Source organism: Gobio gobio (genome assembly GCF_949357685.1).
Source record: "Gobio gobio genome assembly, chromosome: 7".
NCBI classification, from domain to species: Eukaryota; Metazoa; Chordata; class Actinopteri; order Cypriniformes; family Gobionidae; genus Gobio; species Gobio gobio.
This window is the reverse complement of record NC_137103.1, coordinates 29,303,601-29,323,684: the sequence shown is the minus strand read 5'-3', so window position 1 is coordinate 29,323,684 and position 20,084 is coordinate 29,303,601. Positions and strand designations below refer to the sequence as shown.

The following is a 20,084-nucleotide window of genomic DNA, read 5'->3' as shown; positions in this document are numbered from 1 at the left end:
CACATTTGCCTCAGAGAAGTAATAGTTTTCAGGAAATCCCTAAAGTGAAGCTAGCGCCATAGGCTGAATAAAAAGAAGATAGAAACGCTTTGAGTAAACATAAAGACAATAAACACGACTGCATCAAGATATGGTTCATTTGAGTTCTTCAAGCCTCCTCTGGTATTTTCATAATAATAAAGTATGCAATGTTTTTTTTATTGCGGTTCGATTTTGATTAATTTTGCAGCCCTAGTTGACACAGAAATAGGGCTTTCTTGTTAACTCACGTGACGTGAGTTACAGTGAGTCCCAAACACGCAGAGGTGTACGAGAAGTGGGATTATCCGTAGTCGGTTTAAGAACATGGTGTCACATTATAATGAAGCAGTGAGATTGTGCCTCTGTCGAGGAGACGTGGCGTGCTTCTCACTGGATTAGTTCTTTATTCCCCTTATCTTTGCCGTGTGCATAATCCTCACACAACCATCCCGTGTGTGAACGTTTGTCCTGGTTCCCACTCTCAATGGGACACTGGCGTTCAGAGTCCAGCAATCTCATAGAAAGGAACAGTTTGATGGCTCTGTGGGTTGGAGAGATTTATATTGGCAGCAGAAGCGGAGCAGGTGAAACTAGATATTAGATGTGGGTTAATGCAGTGTTAGGACGGGCAGCTGTGGTCAGAACGTAGGTAGAACGCCTCTGATGAGGGATTTAGGACCTCATTTTCAGCCTACGTGAGCCGTCGTTTCACTTTGAAGTCTCTCTGAGCCCGTTAAACCTCGCTGAAAGGGTTCAAAAGATCTCTGAGACAGACACAAGCAGCGGGGATTCTCACATGTGGTCACGGGCAGAACGAATGAACAAGGAGGGGGAGGGTTAGTGAGGAGAAAAAAAATAAAGGAACCTGATTCTGGGAGAAAAAATACAAACCAAGAGAGTGATGTTGCTCTGTCTGAAAGGATAATATATGGTATTTGACTTCGTTTTAGGTTGCATCAGCTCCCCTGAACATATGTTTAGCACTTTAAGTGATGACATTTTTATGAGCAGTCGTGTGTGGACCTCAATTTGCCGCGATCGTCTTACTGACTGAAGCAAAACTCTTCAAGTACTAACAGAACTGCTCTTTGAAGGAGTATATAGGCATTATGTACTTAAAGGATAATTCATGTCAAAATGAGAAGTCTGTACTCAAACTCTTGTCTTTTTAAATCCATACAAGTGTCTTTTTCTTCCTTTGAACATTAAATGAGTTATTTATGGGTCATTAAATTGTGAGTGTCCACGGTTAAAGAAAATGAAAACTCCTTTTAAAAATCGAATACACTCGTTCTGAGAGATGTACTCTTTGTGTTTGAAGAGACTTGTGGACCTTGGCACAAACAGTCATGAGGATCTGCAGGAGTCTTCTCTGATATCATTGTTTTGTTTGTTTTCTGTATGTTGATTTTCGACGTGGACCATATTCATTGAGTTGGTCACAGTCACACCAACTGATTTTGTTTTTGGGTTTTTAAAAATGTAATCAGCAATAAAGCAGTTTTTTTTTATATAAATGTCTTGACTGTAACTTTTGATCAATTTAATGCATCTTAGCTGAACAAAGTATGTACGTTTTCCTCAAACAACCATTGTATTTAGACGTCTTGTGTGCGTAAGTAGTATGGACTACATTTATGATATTTTTTATGGTACTTTTTGGAGTTTGACAGCACCTAATCCCTTATCTACTTTCATTGTATGGAATACAATGGCTTGTACAGAAGAAAGTAAGTTTGTAATGGCATGAGGATTAGTAAACAGTGACAGAATTGACATTTTTGGGTGAATTATCCCTTTATACTGCTCATTGTTACTGGAATACTGAAGATACTGAGACTTCTCACAGTCTCACTCTGTCATATATCTTCCCCTTGTCAGTGAAGGCTCGATTTGTGATGTAGAACTGGACCATCTACAGTGCCCGCAATGCTTTGTTACTGTGGTCATTCCTTTTAGCATCGGTCAGACAGCGAGGCACCATGTCTGTCCTGCAGTGGTTCTTAGATGCCCATTTAGAAAAAGAGACTCTCTTACTTGCCTTGGCAGGCAGCTCTCCAGAAATGTATCAAATTGTGAAAGCCATTCCACAATGCACCAGGACACGATTAAAATGAGGTCTAAAACCGCTTGGATTCCTTTGGGCCTCCTTTTCAAAGTCATGCTTATTGCTTTTAATTCATTTAAATAATATCAACAGGGCTGTTTGAGTTTATGGGAAGATTTTGTCTCATCTTAAGAGCCTTGAGCAGTGATGTTTCTGAAATTATGTCACACTCAGAATGCAAATCCCATTTAAACTGCGTCTTGCAAAAAAACAGAGTAAAAAAAAAAACAGAAAGAAATTCAAGATGGATTTATGAGCTCAAGGAATAAAAAAGTATCCCGAGACTGAGGGCCTGACAAAACAGCACAATGAAAGTGCTGCAGGGGTGGGGAATAAAGATGGAGTAGCTTTGCATATATTGTAAATATGGCTCCACACACCCAGAAAAGAATGTCTTCCATTTCATATCGTTTTTTCAACTGGCTGGGTGCAGTTTGGCGAATGAGGCCGTTCATTTTTCATCTAAATGGCCTTTCCGGGCATATACGCTCCTGCTCGGAGGAGCAAGTCCATTGACTGCCAGTGTGATGGAAGTGGATGGGAGACTGAAAGAAAGAAGCCAGCATGCATTAACTTAAAAATGCTATACTATGGTGATTTATTGATGAAGTGAATTGTGCCTAAAGACGCGCGTTTGTCCTAATGTCTCACTTAAACTTTATTTTTTTTTTGCTAGGAGGCATTTTTGCCCTGACCAGTGCCCAAAACCAGCGTTTGCACAAAACACATTCACAATCTACTGCCGATGCATTTCCCGACTACTCTGTGGTCCTACAGTCTCCTAATGCACACTCATTTTACCTCCTTTGGTTTCATGCCCTGAAACCATGCAGCCTGTCTCCACCTCAAGAGGATAGAACATGTTAAATGTTTTTCTCCAGACACATCTGCATAGGACCCTTTTGGACATACTGTACACCCCCCCCCCCCCCCCCCCCCACACACACACACCATACTGTCCTCCCTAGTAGGGGTGTAACAGTAAACAAAACTGACGGTTCGGTACGTACCTCAGTTGTGAAGTCACGGTTCGGTACGGGTTCTGTACAGCAGTTTTATAAAATTGCTTTTTATTTATTTTTATTAAACAGTGATTTACGGAAAAAATTGTGTCGGTCCTTAAATTAATTAAATTATAACTAAAAGTTTCTTAAAGATAATGCTGTAAACTATATAGGGAGCCCTTACTTGCACATTATTATAATGTTAAAGGTTAACAACAGAGCCCAAATTATTTGCCTAAATTCAGTTACTATTTATCTTTAGATCTAATAATCAACACTCAAATAACACATTGTATGCAAACATGTTAAACTTCACATAAGGCAGTTTTTGCATTAACTTCTAAATCTAATAATAAATTTTTTTTTTCTCCAATTCGTTGTTGAAATATAATCATTTATACACAGTGGCTGTCATTTTCATGACAGATTTATTTAAACATACATTACTAAACAGGTTAAGTAGAATAATAAAGGCTAATATAGTGCATATATTTAGCGAAAGAGTTTATTTCTCTAGTGAACTAACAGCTGTGGACACTGAATGACTTCTGGGGTAAATATAGGCCTAATGCTACGTGACATTGTTTACAAGCTGTTTTAATATTGACGTCTCTCCGCAGTTGAAACACTGATTGAGCGATTACACGACATATGATACGTTTCAGTAAGTGTTAATGTATCCTCAACATACCTTAAGTTATTAATTCATGTTTATTCTTTAGGAAGATGATCATGTTTGCCGCGGCCGCTTGAACTGACGCAGTGATCAACGTCACATTAAAGAGCGTCAAAACGGTAGCCTGACAAGCCAGACCCAACATCTTGACACACCATTGGCAGGGCTCAATCCGCGGGGCGGGATAAACGGTTGTCTTTCAAATTCCCTCCGCACGCAATAGGATAGTGCTACAACCAACCAGAGCAACGAAGAAGGTGAAGCGGCGCTAGTTGATAGATTAAACTTTTGCCATATCCAGTCGGGAAAACTCCGAACACATCTTCCTTTTTTAAGAATGACTTCAGTGCCGTTCTTTGTTCTTTTCTCAAAGAAAAGCTTAACTCCAAGTCTTCCAGAGTCGCGGCCAAAGCTGATTTGAAAGACCGCTGTTCACCAGCTTCTTTGTTTTCAAGTAGCACGCGGAACCGCCGCAACTCTGCCGTCTTTATGTTAAGCCCGCCCGTCGACTCTATACACGATGTGATTGGCCTGACCAGAGTTTGGTTTTTCCAGCTCACAAGCCAACGGAGAGTTGCTAGATGACCCTGGCTGCAAATTAGATTTGCTGCCGCTAGGGTGCGTCTAGATTTCTAGGCTATCAAAATGGCATTTATTGTTTGAATTTAGTGATAAAATGGACTGAATACTTAATATGTATGTGTGGGAACTGGGAACTAGGATTGAAGGATATTCCGCGCTTAAAACTGTTAAAAATTGCATTCGGAAACATTCGGTACACACGTGCACCGAACAGAAAGCCCTGTACCGAAACGGTTCGGTACGAATACATGTACCGTTACACCCCTAGCTAGATTGCTTGAATACAGACTCACTTCCATCTCTGACCATTCCTCATTATTCATTCTTTATGTCTGTCCTGTTCTGGTTGGGGTTTATCAATACTCAAATAAGCATAAAAATACATAACATATTTGGGTTAAATAATTTTTTTATATACTTTTTTTTAACCCTAACTGTTTCAAAGTTTTGGTCTAAGATTTCTGAAGTTTTTGAAAAAAGTACATTATAAACAGTAAAAACTGTAATATTGTGAAATATTATTACCATTTACAACAACAGTTTTCTATTGTAAAATGACAATTATTTCTGTGATGGAAAAGTTGAATTGTCAGCATCATTACTCCAGTTTTCAGTAGGTTCCCTTCCAAAGTTGCAAATGTAACTTATGCGCAAAATTGCAATATCGCATAAAACATTTGTGAATAAAGCACCGTTTCCATCCAGTGAGTCGAAGAGATCATAACCGTCTCTTCCTGATAAACTACCGCTATAAAGTCACTTAGAAACATAGGAGAAGCCACCATATATAATCATTTTCGCATATAATAAATGATTTGCGTCTCAATGAACTTGTCGTCTTGCTTTGAGACAGATGCTGCTGTTTGGGAACACATCTAAGACAGTTCTAGGAGGAAATATACTGAGCATCTTTGACAACAGACTTCTGAATGACCAAAACAGCATTTCAGATGCTTTGCAAACAAGATTTTTCCGCTGGTTAGTACAGTTATGCTGTTACATCGCGAAAATCACATACATTTTTTATGTGCATCGAGGAATTTATTCGGTAAATGCATTTCCATCGTAGTTTATGCGCATGTTTTCGTATAGGATAGAAGATTTATCCGACTCAAACGAGTCCCAAAATGCGCATAAAAATAGGTGGATTGAAACATAGCTAGTGTCACATGATCCCTCAAAAATCATTCTAATATGCTGATTTGCTGCTCAAGAGACATTTCTTCTTATTATTATCAATGTGGAAGTTAGGGTTAGGTAAAATTTTTTGTAGAAACTGTGATACCATGATTTTTGTTCAGTATTATTTGATACATCGAAAGTTCAAAAGAACATTTTATTTTAAATAATACACACAATTTAAAACACCCTTGTTGAATAAAAATATTAATTTCCACAACAAAAAAACCCCCTGTATACTGTGTATTTACACTATAGTGCATATGTTATGGACGCTTTTAGGTATAATAATCAACATTTCTCTCACTTTCTGCCATATTGAGCATCAGCTTGCATTCTGGTATTGTTCTTTTTCTCTGCAAAGAATACAAAAGTGCTGCTTTCCAAAAGAAAGTATATAAGAAGGCATGTCATCATTAGGCTACCTACCTTATGGAACAGCTTTCACTGTGGGAGCGCTCCTATGATGCCTTTGAATGATTTTGGAACAGAGCCTTAGTCTAACTAGTACAACCCACTCAACAGAGCAACGAGACCAGGATTCACCTCTCCTTACATCCCCACAGAGCAGATATAAGGACTGCTGTGGTCATGTCTTGTTCACAGAATGCTTTTTATTGATCTAATCAAACCCAGAGCATGCTGTCTTACTCCTCATTTCCTGTCCTCCCATTGGGAGTGTAGCTCACAGACCCCTTTTCTGTCTTTATCTGTCTGCCATTGAACAGTAAAAAACAAAAGCAAACTACCATTCTTAAATGAAGTTAATACTTTTCATAACTCATTCATCGCCATACACACCCACACCAGTACAGCTGTGCTGCCAGCTGCTCACCCGCACACACACAGGAAGCAGTCAGTGTGCCTCCCCCCTCCCCCCGTCTGCCTGTACTAAAAGACCTGTGTTGTTTTTTATGCAGCACAGCTGAGGTGCTGACTGGAGTCCCTGTCCTGGTCTGGAAGAGGCAGCACATATGCCTTTCTCTTTCACACTCACACACGTTTAATTAGCTATCAAAATGGGGACATTCCATATACTTGGATTGTTTTTGACCCCTGCATTTTTATAATAATAAAAAAATTAAGAAGCTGTATTTTCTTTATTTATATACTTTTTTCTACAAATGAGGACCATTCCCATCAACACTTATATCTAATTTCTAAAATATTCCAAATATTATTGAAGCCTTCCTTCCTTCCTTCCTTCCTTCCTTCCTTCCTTCCTTCCTTCCTTCCTTCCTTCCTTCCTTCCTTCCTTCCTTCCTTCCTTCCTTCCTTCCTTCCTTCCTTCCTTCCTTCCTTCCTTCCTTCCTTCCTTCCTTCCTTCCTTCCTTCCTTCCTTCCTTCCTTCCTTCCTTCCTTCCTTCCTTCCTTCCTTCCTTCCTTCCTTCCTTCCTTCCTTCCTTCCTTCCTTCCTTCCTTCCTTCCTTCCTTCCTTCCTTCCTTCCTTCCTTCCTTCCTTCCTTCCTTCCTTCCTTCCTTCCTTCCTTCCTTCCTTCCTTCCTTCCTTCCTTCCTTCCTTCCTTCCTTCCTTCCTTCCTTCCTTCCTTCCTTCCTTCCTTCCTTCCTTCCTTCCTTCCTTCCTTCCTTCCTTCCTTCCTTCCTTCCTTCCTTCCTTCCTTCCTTCCTTCCTTCCTTCCTTCCTTCCTTCCTTCACTCCTTCACTCCTTCCTTCCTTCCTTCCTTCCTTCACTCCTTCCTTCACTCCTTCACTCCTTCACTCCTTCACTCCTTCACTCCTTCACTCCTTCACTCCTTCCTTCCTTCACTCCTTCCTTTTTTTTTGCGGGGAACATTGTCATTTTGGTCACACTTCCAAGACGTAGAATCTGTGATTCCGAAGTAAAGTATCCACACTGGTGTGATCACTGACAGCCAGCCACACATACTCCTCAAAACATTAAGTTAATCCGCGCTGAGATGCTGATGCACAAACCATGTAAAGATAATAATTCCGTAAATAACTACAATTGCAGGTTTCAAACAGAGATGTTCGACAAAGAGGAAAAACGTATGAACTGCAATCACAAAACGGGCATAAAAAAAAAAATAATAATTGAAAAATTACGAGTATGAAATGACAATGAGAGTAAGCAAATTAAAATTTCTATTTGTTTTGCTCTCTTTTAAGCTCAATTCAATCATATTTAGTTTTTCTTTGCTCAAATATGATCTTATTGCTTTGAAATCATTCACATGACACTTGCGACTTGAACAGCAGCCACCATGAAATGACCCACATTTACAAAACAGTACGTCACCTGCATAGCTTGTGTGTACATAACAAAAGAAAAAAGGGGTTAAAGAAACCATCCAATTCCCATCTGATGGGTCATGCTCAGGTCACATGGCCACGGATTGGACAAATAATCGGATCAAGGATCACATATCAAAGTTTCCCAAATCGGATTGAAAAGATTGGATTTTTTTGTTCACACACCGCTCAGAAAAATGAGATGTCACACGCAGACAAAAGAAATTGGATTTTGGGTGGCCAAGTGCCATAGTCTTGTATTCCTTCTTAATATGATCCCCTCTTCTGGTCATTTGCCTCGCTGCAGCCTCCTCTAATTGGCTATCGTTTCCCGCCAAGCCCCGTTTTTGCTCTCCTTGTGAAGTAGTGCTTGCACTTCGGCCTGCATCAAATGAGCAGAAGAGATTTTCGTAATTGCTCCACTGGGTTTGGAGTTTGTGAGGTGTGGTGATGGTGGTAATGGTTTGGGCCAATTTGCTCCATGTGTGTGTCCTGTTAAAACACCAGAGCTGTGTGTGTACATGAGAATGTCTTTTGAGGGATATTGAGTTACTCTCTCCGGCCGGGAGACGCGGCATCATGGCTTGTGTCCGTATACACAGCGGCTCCATTAAAGTGCTTTAGGACTCGATGTGTGAGAGGCAATTAAAGCAAGACAAACAGCAGGCTTGGGAAAGTGGTTGTCTCATGTACCAGTATTTATCAGAGACTTTTGCGCTGACCAAAGACTAGACAAAGAGTCTCCTGCGTAGTCTCCCTCAGTCGTTCTTGCCTTTCAGGCATATTTTCTTTTGATCTTTGCAGTTTTGACCGCATTTGATCCGGCATGATCTATTTTGCTCTTATTCTTTGTCTATTTTCTTTCTTTAATTGTTGTTGTGGTTTTGAATTGGTTGATGTTTTTGTATTCTCTTCATTTGTTCCCGTGGGACTCTTTTTACATTTGTAGGGCAATAATTATGGTTGGGAACCAAGAACTGATTCTTATTCAGTGTTTCCATTTGTCAAAAAAAACTGGTTCTAAATGGTTTATGACATTTCAGTTTAGTTAATGGTTCATTAAATGGATTAAGAATATTACATTTAAAGTGACTGTGAAAATCTTATTTTTCAGGAAATATTGCACTGGCTATTATAAATGGCATTTAAGCTGTAATAAAAAGACAATTGCCGTTTCATACCGACTTTAACTTTTCTTTCTAGCTTTCTTTCAGGGAACACTCAAGGTGGATTTTTCAAGGATATTCTTGAAAGAGACTGACAGAAAAACAAAAAACAAACAAATTTTATTCTGTTTAAGCACAAAACTCATCCTGACACTCAAGTTATCTCATTAAGTTGGATTTGTCGCATATTTTGCTCATAATAGTCTATTTATAAACACATTATATCTCTTTAACCAGAACTATTGCCACAATCACGACCAAAAACAAAAACAGCATTTACAAAGCTCGAATCATTTCAAATTGGTTTCTTGAACATGACAATGAGTTCACTGTACTAAAATGGCCCCCACAGTCACCAGATCTCAACCCAATAGAGCATCTTTGGGATGTGGTGGAACAGGAGCTTCGTGCCCTGGATGTGCATCCCACAAATCTCCATCAACTGCAAGATGCTATCCTATCAATATGGGCCAACATTTCTAAAGAATGCTTTCAGCACCTTGTTGAATCAATGCCACGTAGAATTAAGGCAGTTCTGAAGGCGAAAGGGGGTCAAACATCAAACACAGTATTAGTATGGTGTTCCTAATAATCCTTGTATGTATGTGTGTGTGTATATATATATATATATATATATATATATATATATATATATATATGTATCTATATATAGTTAGGACTAATTATTTTACCATAAAAGTGCTACTAAAGTAAGAAGTAGGCTACTAAAAGAATGGTTAGGAAACGGATCCCATCTCTAAAAAAAATGTGATAATTGCCTGCATATGATTTATGTATATCTAATTAGCAAGGCTTTAGTAATGCTGGATGAGACTTTAAACAGTTTAGTGAGGTTTATTGCTGTCAAAAGTATAAGGTTGCTCAGGATCAAGAATCAGAAGCTGGATTGTGAAATAAAACTTTCATGAAATGCATTAGTCCCTTGTGCTTAGCACTCAGAGGAGGAAACGTTTCTGTGGTGTACTGCAATAAAGTACTGTAAACTGGCATTCAAATCTATTGTATTTGAAAACATTGCAAAACTAATTTATGAACCACTCCTCTTCCTCCACAGGAGAAAGCGCACATGTTAGAAACGCATGGAGTTTTATATGTGATCCATATTTAATGCTGCAGAGCTGATGGCAGGCCAGAGCTGGTTATTCTGGGGAAGTCTTCTGTGACCCACATGAAAACACTGCTTTCATCAGTTGAGCTCAAAAAGGCGAATGAGCCTGACATGAATGTTCCGGTTAAATATCTCAGAAATGTCTCTGGTTTTAATATGTCATATGAAATCTTCATCCTGCAGAAATCAGACTGATGGTTCATGGTCTAGCAGTGTGTCGCTTTCATCCGTTGAATGACAGGGCTTAAACGCTGGCCTGTCACTCCAGGCATACTGGAATTACAAAATGGACCCTGGTGCTTTTACAAATCTAACCCCTGTTTGATTACTTTTCGTAATCACATACTATAAAGTCCCGTTCACACCACGGTTGATAACTATAAGATATAGATCTGAAAATTATTCTAAATATAAAATAATAGCAGAGTCCACAACAAACGATAATGATAACGATAATGGCTCATCGGCCCTGCTTTAAAGAGCTTCAGTATTTAAAGTGGCAGACGGCAGAACTGCAGCGTTCATTTGGAATCAACAGAATGATATTGTGCGTTGGTGTGGACGGTTTTATATAGTTATCGTTCTTGGTGTAAACAGGCCATAAAAGTTTGTTTTTCTTTGAAACGATGAGACTGCATTGTTTATTAGTGGACATAAATGATTCTGTGTAGTGTCTGAGACTCCCTAAATCACTCTGACAGATGTACGAGCAAACACAAGATCTGAGCGCATCTTGAACTCTGTAACAATCAGGACTTGCAGTGGACTGTGCTGACAGGTAAAGTCTTGTTTCAGGGAAACTTGTCTCCTAACCACTCTTTGAGTCTCAGACTTATTGAGTAGCATGAACAGTAGCTCTGAGGGCTTTAGCACAGCGAAGGGAAACTTCAGCAGGCAGACCGGGGGCATAATCATCAATAAGGCAGGTGGTTGAAATGAGAATACCAAAAGTGAGAGTGACACAGATATGGAGTGGCAAAAAGTGAATTTTTAAGGGTCTGTGGGAATGTAAACAAGACAGAGATGGGAAGGAGAGTCAGTTTGACAGAATACCTAGAGACTTAATCTTGCCAGTGATTGGTTGGTTGCTGTGTAACTTATGAAGACTGAATTCCATAGTTTTTTTATACTGTAGGTTCGGCATGTGACGGTGTCAAATTTCCATGTTGCGATTAATTGCTGAAGCTTTTATCACGGTATACGGTATTATCATGATATCGAAATAAGTTGCAAAAAAAAGTGTTGTCATACTATAACAGGTTTAATAACTTTTTCTTATGACAAAAATAACTGAACATTTAAATACAATAAATAATAATAATATAGACTTCCGTTGTATATTAAAAGTATAGGGTCTCTAAGATGTTATGTTTGAAAGAGGTATCTTATGCTGACATAGGCTGCATTTATTTGATCAAAAATACAGTAAAACAGTGATCTTATGAAGTATTATTACATTTTAAAATAAGGTTTTGTAATGTAATTTATTCCTGATTGTTCAGCATCATTACTCCAGTCTTCAGTTTCAAATAATCCTTCAGAAATCATTCTAATATGCTGATTTGATGCTCAAGAAACATTTCTGATTATTATCAATGTTGAAAACAGTTGTGCTGCTTAATGTTTTTGTGAAAACCATGAATGAATTCTGAGTAGAATTTTTTTTTGTAACATTATAAATATCTTTTCTTTACTATCACTTTTTATTCATTTAATGTATAATGTATAAAAGTTTTTTTTTTCCAAAAAAGATAAAATATTTTAAAATAAAATATTTTTTCTTTTTTTTACTGATCCTAAACGGTAGAACGGTAAATCTTTAAAAGGTATTGAGGCAATTTTATTTGAGGCAATTAGTTATAGATATATATTTTTAAGTACAACCATATACATTTTTACATGGGCTATGTAATTAAATGTAATGTAATATAATATAAATTATATTCATAATGTGCATTATAATCATAATGTTGCTACTATTTCAGATAGAATACTTTAAATAGTGCCCCCCCACACACACACACATTTGTACATGCGTTATAATTAGTTGCTTTACATATCATCAGGCGACTCCTACTCATCTATGTAGGTGTTTCTGGACTTGCAATATGTCAATGTGGTCCAGACGTCATGCCAGGTTGGCAGAGCGTAACATTGTACTCACACACACAGCCAGATGTCATGGAGTAAGAGAAACACAAGGCATGACAAACATCAGATCAGCTTGGGAAGTGTAAATTCCCACATGCATGGTTGTGCAATAGTGCAGCACACAGTCCTGTCTGGAGCTGTTCTATAGGGCTGTCCGTACTGACAGAGCACTAGGATGCTGTTTCATTGGTGTCTGTGAGTGTAGGCGGCTGGTATGAGTAAAGCACAGGCGTGTGTGGGCGTACAAGGGTTACGAGAGGGAAGGAAACAGATAAAGAAAGTGGTAAAAGCCACTTTTGGTTCACTACAGGATGGCCTAGAGATGCAGATGCGTGTGCATTTTTAGAAGTAATTAAATCACTGACATCTCTTCTGAGGCATGGGGAGCGTTCACCCACACACGTTCACTCATTGTCAAAGACCCGTACCAGACGGGACGCACTAGCAGATGGGCTGCGTCTTTTTTTCTGTTACAGATTGGACAATGACATCCGAGGAATGACTTTCTTGCTGTTCCCTCAACTCCAACTGTTCACACTTGTCTTCCTTTATCCTACGTTTTTGTCAAACTCGGACGACGTTAACATACCGGTTTCCAATCATTCACTCTGTACGGAACATTCATTATTCTCAGAGGTGTCGTCATTGTCCCAGAGATGCAGATGCTGTAAAACTTCTGAAAAGCAAAGGAAGTAATGCCATTTGTGTGTCCCATGGACAAAACCCCATCAGGGTAACGCACAACACTAAAATAATACAATTAGCATGAACTAAATAGAAAGAAGAATCAAAGAAGAAACCCATCCATTTAAATAAAATAAAATCATAACTATAAACATAAATTTGATCGTATTTTATAGTGAAATTACATCTAATCCAATGTTTAACCATAATTATGGTAAGGTAACTTAGGTAACCAATTAGAAGCATTAATATTGTAATTTCTTTCTTCAGTCGAATAGAAATTTACGTTTTTTGAGGAAAACATTCCAGGATTTTTCTCCACATAATGCACTTCTATGGCAACCAACGGTTGAAGGTCCAAATCAATGCAGTTTGAAAGGGCTTCAGGGAGGGCTCTGCACGATCCCTGACGAGGAATTGGGTCTTATCCAGTCATAAAAAATTTTTTTTGACCTAAATTGCTCATCTTGCGTTGCTCTGCGGTGCACCACGGATTGCGCAATCACTTCGGAAAGGTCATGCTAGACATAGGCAGAAGTACCGCCCCCGTGTTTACAAAGCACATGTTCGAAGACTAATACAAACATCCTTTAGCAAAAAAAGGTTAAACAACAATTTTTTTTTGGTAAAGAGCGTTTGTGTTAGTCTTCGCACATTCGTTAGGGGCGGTACTTCCACCTACGTCTACTGCGACCTTTCCGACGTGATTATGCAATCCGTGGTGGGTCGCAGAGCAGCGCAAGATGAGCAATTTAGGTTAAAAAGTATATACATTTTTAATGTTTTTTGGAAATTACCAATGATTTCGCTAGATAAGACTCTATTCCTCAGCTGGGATCGTGCAGAGCCCTTTGAAGCCATTCAAAGGCCTTTGAAACTGCATTGATTTGGACCTTCAACCCTTTGGTTGAAATTGAAATACATTATATGGAGAAAAATTCTGGAATGTTTTCTTCAAAAAACTTAATTTCTTTATGACTGATTATTCGACTTATTATTGCTATTATTGTTTTTGTTCAGATCATTTCAAATGTATTTATTGGTAGATAAGGCTCTTTAATTCAGGAGTTTTTCAGGAGTCATGGAAATACAAATTGATGTGCAAAGGATGTGCATTAACTGCATTCCAAATATTTAATATTATTTTATATTATAATGCAGGAAAATAACAACTTTAGACACACACACACACAGATGAATAATTGCCACTTTCACACATTAAACCCGTTAAATTGCATTAAAATTGCCAGATGACTGTTTTCTAGTGAATATATTCCTCATCTGCTATTCACATTTCGCTACCATACACTCATCTGCACCAAAATGCTATAACAACTTTACTTTATAATATATGGGATCTGTCTTAGGTCTTTTTATGTGATTTGTTTTTGGTCCTGTGTGTTGCTTGTTTCCAAAGGAGGCTATAGTTATTTTGTCATAAATAAGATGATAATCTTTAGTTTCAATAATCAGTTGACTGATTTCTTTCTGCTCGCATGGAGAGCATCTTGCGTTTCAAAGTCTGTCCAACTTGACAACATTATTTCCCACAACGGTTCCCTATCCACACAAACCTAATGAACAGTACATTTTAGATGAAGTGTTGTATCTTTGATATTAAAGACAGGTTAGGGCTATCTAAAGAAAAATATCAAGTCTGTTTGGACACATGTTTATATGATTCTTGAGCTGAGTGTTTGTATATAAACTCATTATGAACAGAGGTGTCAAGTAACGAAGTACAAATACTTCGTTACCTTACTTAAGTAGAAATTTTGAGTATCTATACTTTACTGGAGTAATTATTTTTCAGCCTACTTTTTACTTCTACTCCTTACATTTTCAAGCAATTATCTGTACTTTCTACTCCTTACATTTTAAAAATAGCCTCGTTACTCCTATTCCATTTCGGCATGTTTTAATTCCGGCTTGTCATTAAAAAAAAAAAATATCCAGATTTGATTGTGGTTGGATGAGAAGGATAAACACAAACCATTCTGACACCAATTATTGGGTTGTACGCGATCAATCACGCCTGCACCTGCACAAATCACACACCATGTTGCCAGATAGGGCGGGTTCTCGTCGAAGAGCAGCACGCACTTTCAGCCAATCAGCGATCAGCAGGCAGACGAGCTCATTCATGACTTTAGCCGGGGTTTTAGCGCGATATATTTAGCTGTATATTCCAGTGATCGCTATACCAGTGGAATAAATATACAGTTGTATCTTTGTAAAAGTTGTATCTACAGTAAAGAGTGGGAGAGTGACTCAACTCTCAAACGTGACTTACACCTGTGACTCGAAGACTCTTTATAAATATAGCCGTGACTCCTGTCCATCATCATATACACACTTAGGACTTATCTGCAACAAGCAACACCGACAGCTGCTGAAAGATGTAAAAATAAACCATTAATCCATTTTGACTGTGCTAAGTGCATGTGCCATGTACTTCACGAAAGACATACTGTAGTTTTGTCAAAGCAAAGTGCAACACAAAGGTAAGCGCATTGTTGTTATTTATTTGTTGACGGATTATTGTACAGTATCAATGAATTACGCATTTTGGCAGTGGTGTGTGCATTAACGTGTTAAATGCCTGTTTATTACATTGCTTTTTCCAATCCCTATATTGGGCACTTTTTGCACGTAAATTGGCTTCTTACTGTTGACATTGAAAATGATGTATGTGTTTTTCTGAGGGATAGCCGTTTTGACAGTTTCTACCTGGACATATAGTCATATTTGATCCGTTTTATTGGGATTTGTTTTAATTAATTTTTAATTTTAATGTTATGTTTTAAGGAGATAAAATGGTAACTTGCTTATCAACATTGACTGGTATGGCAATAAAATAATATCACATTATTTTGTCAGTTAAAGGTTTTTTTTTTTTTTCTTGGAGTGACTAGTTGCCTATAAGTATTGTAAGAGGTGCAAAATTGTTATCAATAACCAGGCATGTTATCAATAACCATTTTTTTAAAATATAAATGTACATTTGGTGAGGATTTTGGGCTGGAAATTGTCTACCCAATCTGGCCACACTGATCATACATTCAAAAAATGGTTATTGAAAACATGCCTCTGAATTTTGACTTTTTGCACCTTTAAAATATTTATAGACAATTAGTCATCAAATCTTCCTCTCCATGAAACATGTTAATGCTCAGTAGTACACATATGGTTCTTTAATGTATTTGCATTGTCCTAAAATGCGTTCATTTTCAATGGGAATATATGCGGCTGAAACGCAAGTGCATGTAAAAATGTTCAACATTAACTTTTTAATATAACATTATAGTCATTATGGCCTTTAGAAAAATGTTTTTTTGAGGAGGTGGGGTATGCACTGTGGTGCGGCCTAATCTTTTGTCCTTAAAGGGATACTTCACCCAAAAATGAAAATTCTGCCATCATTTACTCACCCTCAAGTTGTTGCAACCGGTATGAGTTTCTTTGTTCTGAAGATATTCTGAAAAATGTTTGTAACCAAGCAGATAGAGCAACCATTGACTGCCATAGTAGGGGAAAATACTATGGCAGTCAATGATTGCATATAATCTGCTTGGTTACAAACATTTTTCAATCTTCAGAACAAAGAAACTCATACCGGTTGCAACAACTTGAGGGTTACTTGAACTTGTAAATGATGGCAACTTGAGAGTAAATGATGGCAGAATTTTCATTTTTGGGTGAACTACCCCTTTAATGGCATTTTTTCCCCTTACATTACTTTTACTTTTATACTTTAAGTAGTTTTGAAACCAGTACTGTTACACTTTTACTTGAGTAAAAAGCTTGAGTTGATACTTCAACTTCTACAGAAGTATTTTTAAACCCCAGTATCTATACTTCTACCTGAGTAATGAATGTGAATACTTTTGACACCTCTGATTATGAACTGCTCATCTTAATTGTAGCATTTACAGTGAGTTTTTTTGATAGCAGACATATACAGTGTGTGTTTCTTGAAAGGTCTGTAGTTCAGTGTGATTCTATTGAGTGGCTGTGTTTATCTGTAATGGGTCTCTTGGCTGAAGGCCACTTGATTTCTTGAAGAGCCGATGGTTCTTCACACTCTGCAAAACACACACACACACACACACACTTCAAGCATTCAAAAGCTTGAAAATGTTCTTATCGGACAGGAGTGGACTTATCAAGATTATAACAACATTTTTGACTGGTTTAGTTCTTACTTTAAACAGCTGTTTGGATAATTTAATGGTTTATCTGATGACAAAAACACCTTTTATCATTCATTTCATATCAAATTAAAATATTGAGTTTTATATATTGAATGCAGTCAAATTTGACCACTACTGACCCTTCCTTCTGTCTCTTACAGCGGGCTCTTGCTCGGCCCAGCGGCAGGTCTCAGTTCAGCCGGGGCCCTTGATTCGAACGGAAGGGTCTCACATCACCATCTGGTGTAATGTGACCGGCTACAAGGAAGGAGTGGAGCAAGACTTTGAGTGGTCCATGTACCTTTACACCGCTCCCGATCGAGAGATCCGTATCGTGAGCACGTCCCAGCACAACTACGCCTACGCCTTGTACGCCCAGCGTGTCAACAGCAAGGAGATCTACATCGAGAGGCTGAGCGGAGACTCTGTGCTCCTGCACATCACCAAGCTGCAGGCCACCGACCAGGGCATGTTCGAGTGCTACACCCCAAACACAGACAGCCGCTACCTGGGCTCCTACAGCGCCCGTACCAACTTCACCGGTGAGCCTCCTCTGAACTCTCACTTAACCCTGATTTATAATATAGTATGCTTCCAAAAGCTCTGTGTTTTTGCATTCATGAGCCTTGTTCAGACTGGACAGGTTTTCCCGCAGGAGGTTAGGTAAATGCGTGTTTCACAGATGTACTTTGTGATTTTTAGTCTCGTCTGAATCAAACACGTCTGTGATTTTCTTTAACAACCTTGGTACAAATTACAGAGGAGATTACCTACAGTTTTTCAGATAACTTGGGGGGTCCTCTGAAAAATCAAATTCCATCCGGATAGCAATGTCTGGGATTTGCAAGATATTATTATAATTTTTTTCCCCCCTCACAACTTCTCATTTATTTTGACCTTTCATTATAAACCATAACTAAAGCTGTCTGTCAGCTCAACAAGATGGTTACAGGCCTAGTTACGGTATTGTCATTGGGTTTCAAACCTTTTTCGCCTGCTTTCTGCATAAAATGGTTGGTAATTCAAACACCCCATCCAATTTAAAAAGAGAATTAAATCAATAAAAGATTAAAAAGAGAATTATATCAATCAGAGACGACCAAGGTTTCAGTCCCATCTGAATTTGTCATGAAATGATACACGATTATGGGTACAATTTTGGTTATTTACCAAGATTCTTTTTTTAAACGATTTGTTGTATATTTGCTTATTGTTGTGTATTTAATTGTTCATGCTCATTTCCCCTAATTTTACATTTAGATGACCTTTACCATCATCTAACTTGATGTTAATGTTTTCAAACAAAATTAAAAAATGCTGTTCAATCCTTAGCAAATCATTCACTCAAGATGAATATCCATTTTTCGTATGATGCCTACATTAATTTGTAGCATTTACAAGTGATTCATTTTATTTTTTATTTTTAACTTATTAGACACAGTTGTTAATTTTTTTTAGACAAAACTTGGATAAAATAATATCAGCTTATCGGTTTCACCCAGAATTTTAATATTGGTGCAGCCTAATTAAAAACTGTGACTAAAGCATTGTTTATTAAACAAATCTCATCCAAATAGTACTACTTATTTATAATTGGGTCTTTGAAACTGATTTTACAGTTTATCTCCAGACAATTCTGGCAGTGCAGTCTTGGATATGCTTGGAAAGTCACGTTTGGGATCTGTTTTTTTTTTAAAGTGACACAAATGCAGCTTTTTTTTTTTGGAGCCGTCAGCCTCAATCCTCTCCAACTCGTCACTGCTCATATTAATGGATCTGCGCTAATTGGTGGACTTTTAATGCCTGAGTGGATTTATGCTGCACAAATCAGTCACTGTTCTGGTGGAGTAATAGAGAAGCTACCTGACAGAATGCCAGTCCATCTGTGTGCCAGCCCACCCTATTATTAAGTAGGGCACAGGCTTGTAATGCTGCCTTGCCACCTGCCACCATGATATCAGTATCAATAGTCCTCTTAATTATAATTGTAATTAAACTTTATCCTTCCGGCTCTGCTCACTCATGCATACCGCTGATGTCTCATCCATTTGTTAGCATAGTCACATGGGCTTGTGAGTGACCGTAACATATTACAAAATACTCATTGTTAACAGTTCGGCTGTTGATTGTGACTAACCGTGTGGGCTGAGTTGTCAGTGCCGTAAGCTGCATAGGCTCATATGCACCGCATGTCTTGAGAGGCTGCACAAATGGACATGTGGACCAGCGGGAACAGTTTTAATATGGGATCGTGAGTCATGAGTCGTGTTTGGTGTGGGCTGGAGAGCATCACACTGAGAGCCACCTGTTTAGGGACAGGCATGTTGCTCAACATCACATTTCCGAGATCTCTGTGCTTCTTTAAACACACCATCATCCTGTGTGCCAACAAACCTCATGGAAGTGCTCCTTTTTAACTAGAGTGCTATTCCCTGGTTGAAAAGTAACTCCTTGTTTGTCATTGTCTCCAATTGTATCAAACCTGTGCTAAACACAGGGTCGAGGTGCAGTCACGTGACATTTGCAGCTCAGTGGCTCCAAAGAAAGATCCTAAGACATTTCTTAGGAAGATTCTTAGGAACTTATCTTCAGTTCAATTCTTGAAAAAAATCTCAAATATTTTCTTTATTTCAGATTTAGCAAAAATGATCATAAACGACACATTATCATTATCATAACCGAGCTTTGTCACATTGTCTCAGCAGCAGACTCTCTCTCCTGCTTTTTTTTTTTTTTTTGGAAACGGGTGATTTTTAAGATTTAACATGCTCCATGTCAACCTTTCTCGCTCAGTGTGACAACTAACCTATGCCACTATGACGATACATGTCAAAAAAACAATCGTGTACCTTTTAATTTTTGTTTTTAGAATACTCTTAAGAAAAAAGATAAGAATGTGATAAGATATGTGTTTCATTGTTGTTAAAAAAGCCTAAGG

General features: G+C 38.2%; 1 protein-coding gene across 1 annotated transcript in view; it reads left to right on the top strand.

Annotated features, from left to right (window-relative positions):
- igsf3 (immunoglobulin superfamily, member 3) overlaps positions 1-20,084 on the top strand; it is a 190,284-nt gene that overhangs the window by 33,156 nt on the left and 137,044 nt on the right. The window contains exon 2 of the mRNA XM_079821612.1: positions 17,308-17,688. Within this exon, the coding sequence (XP_079677738.1) occupies positions 17,308-17,688 (381 nt within the window). The remainder of the gene's footprint in view (positions 1-17,307; positions 17,689-20,084) is intronic.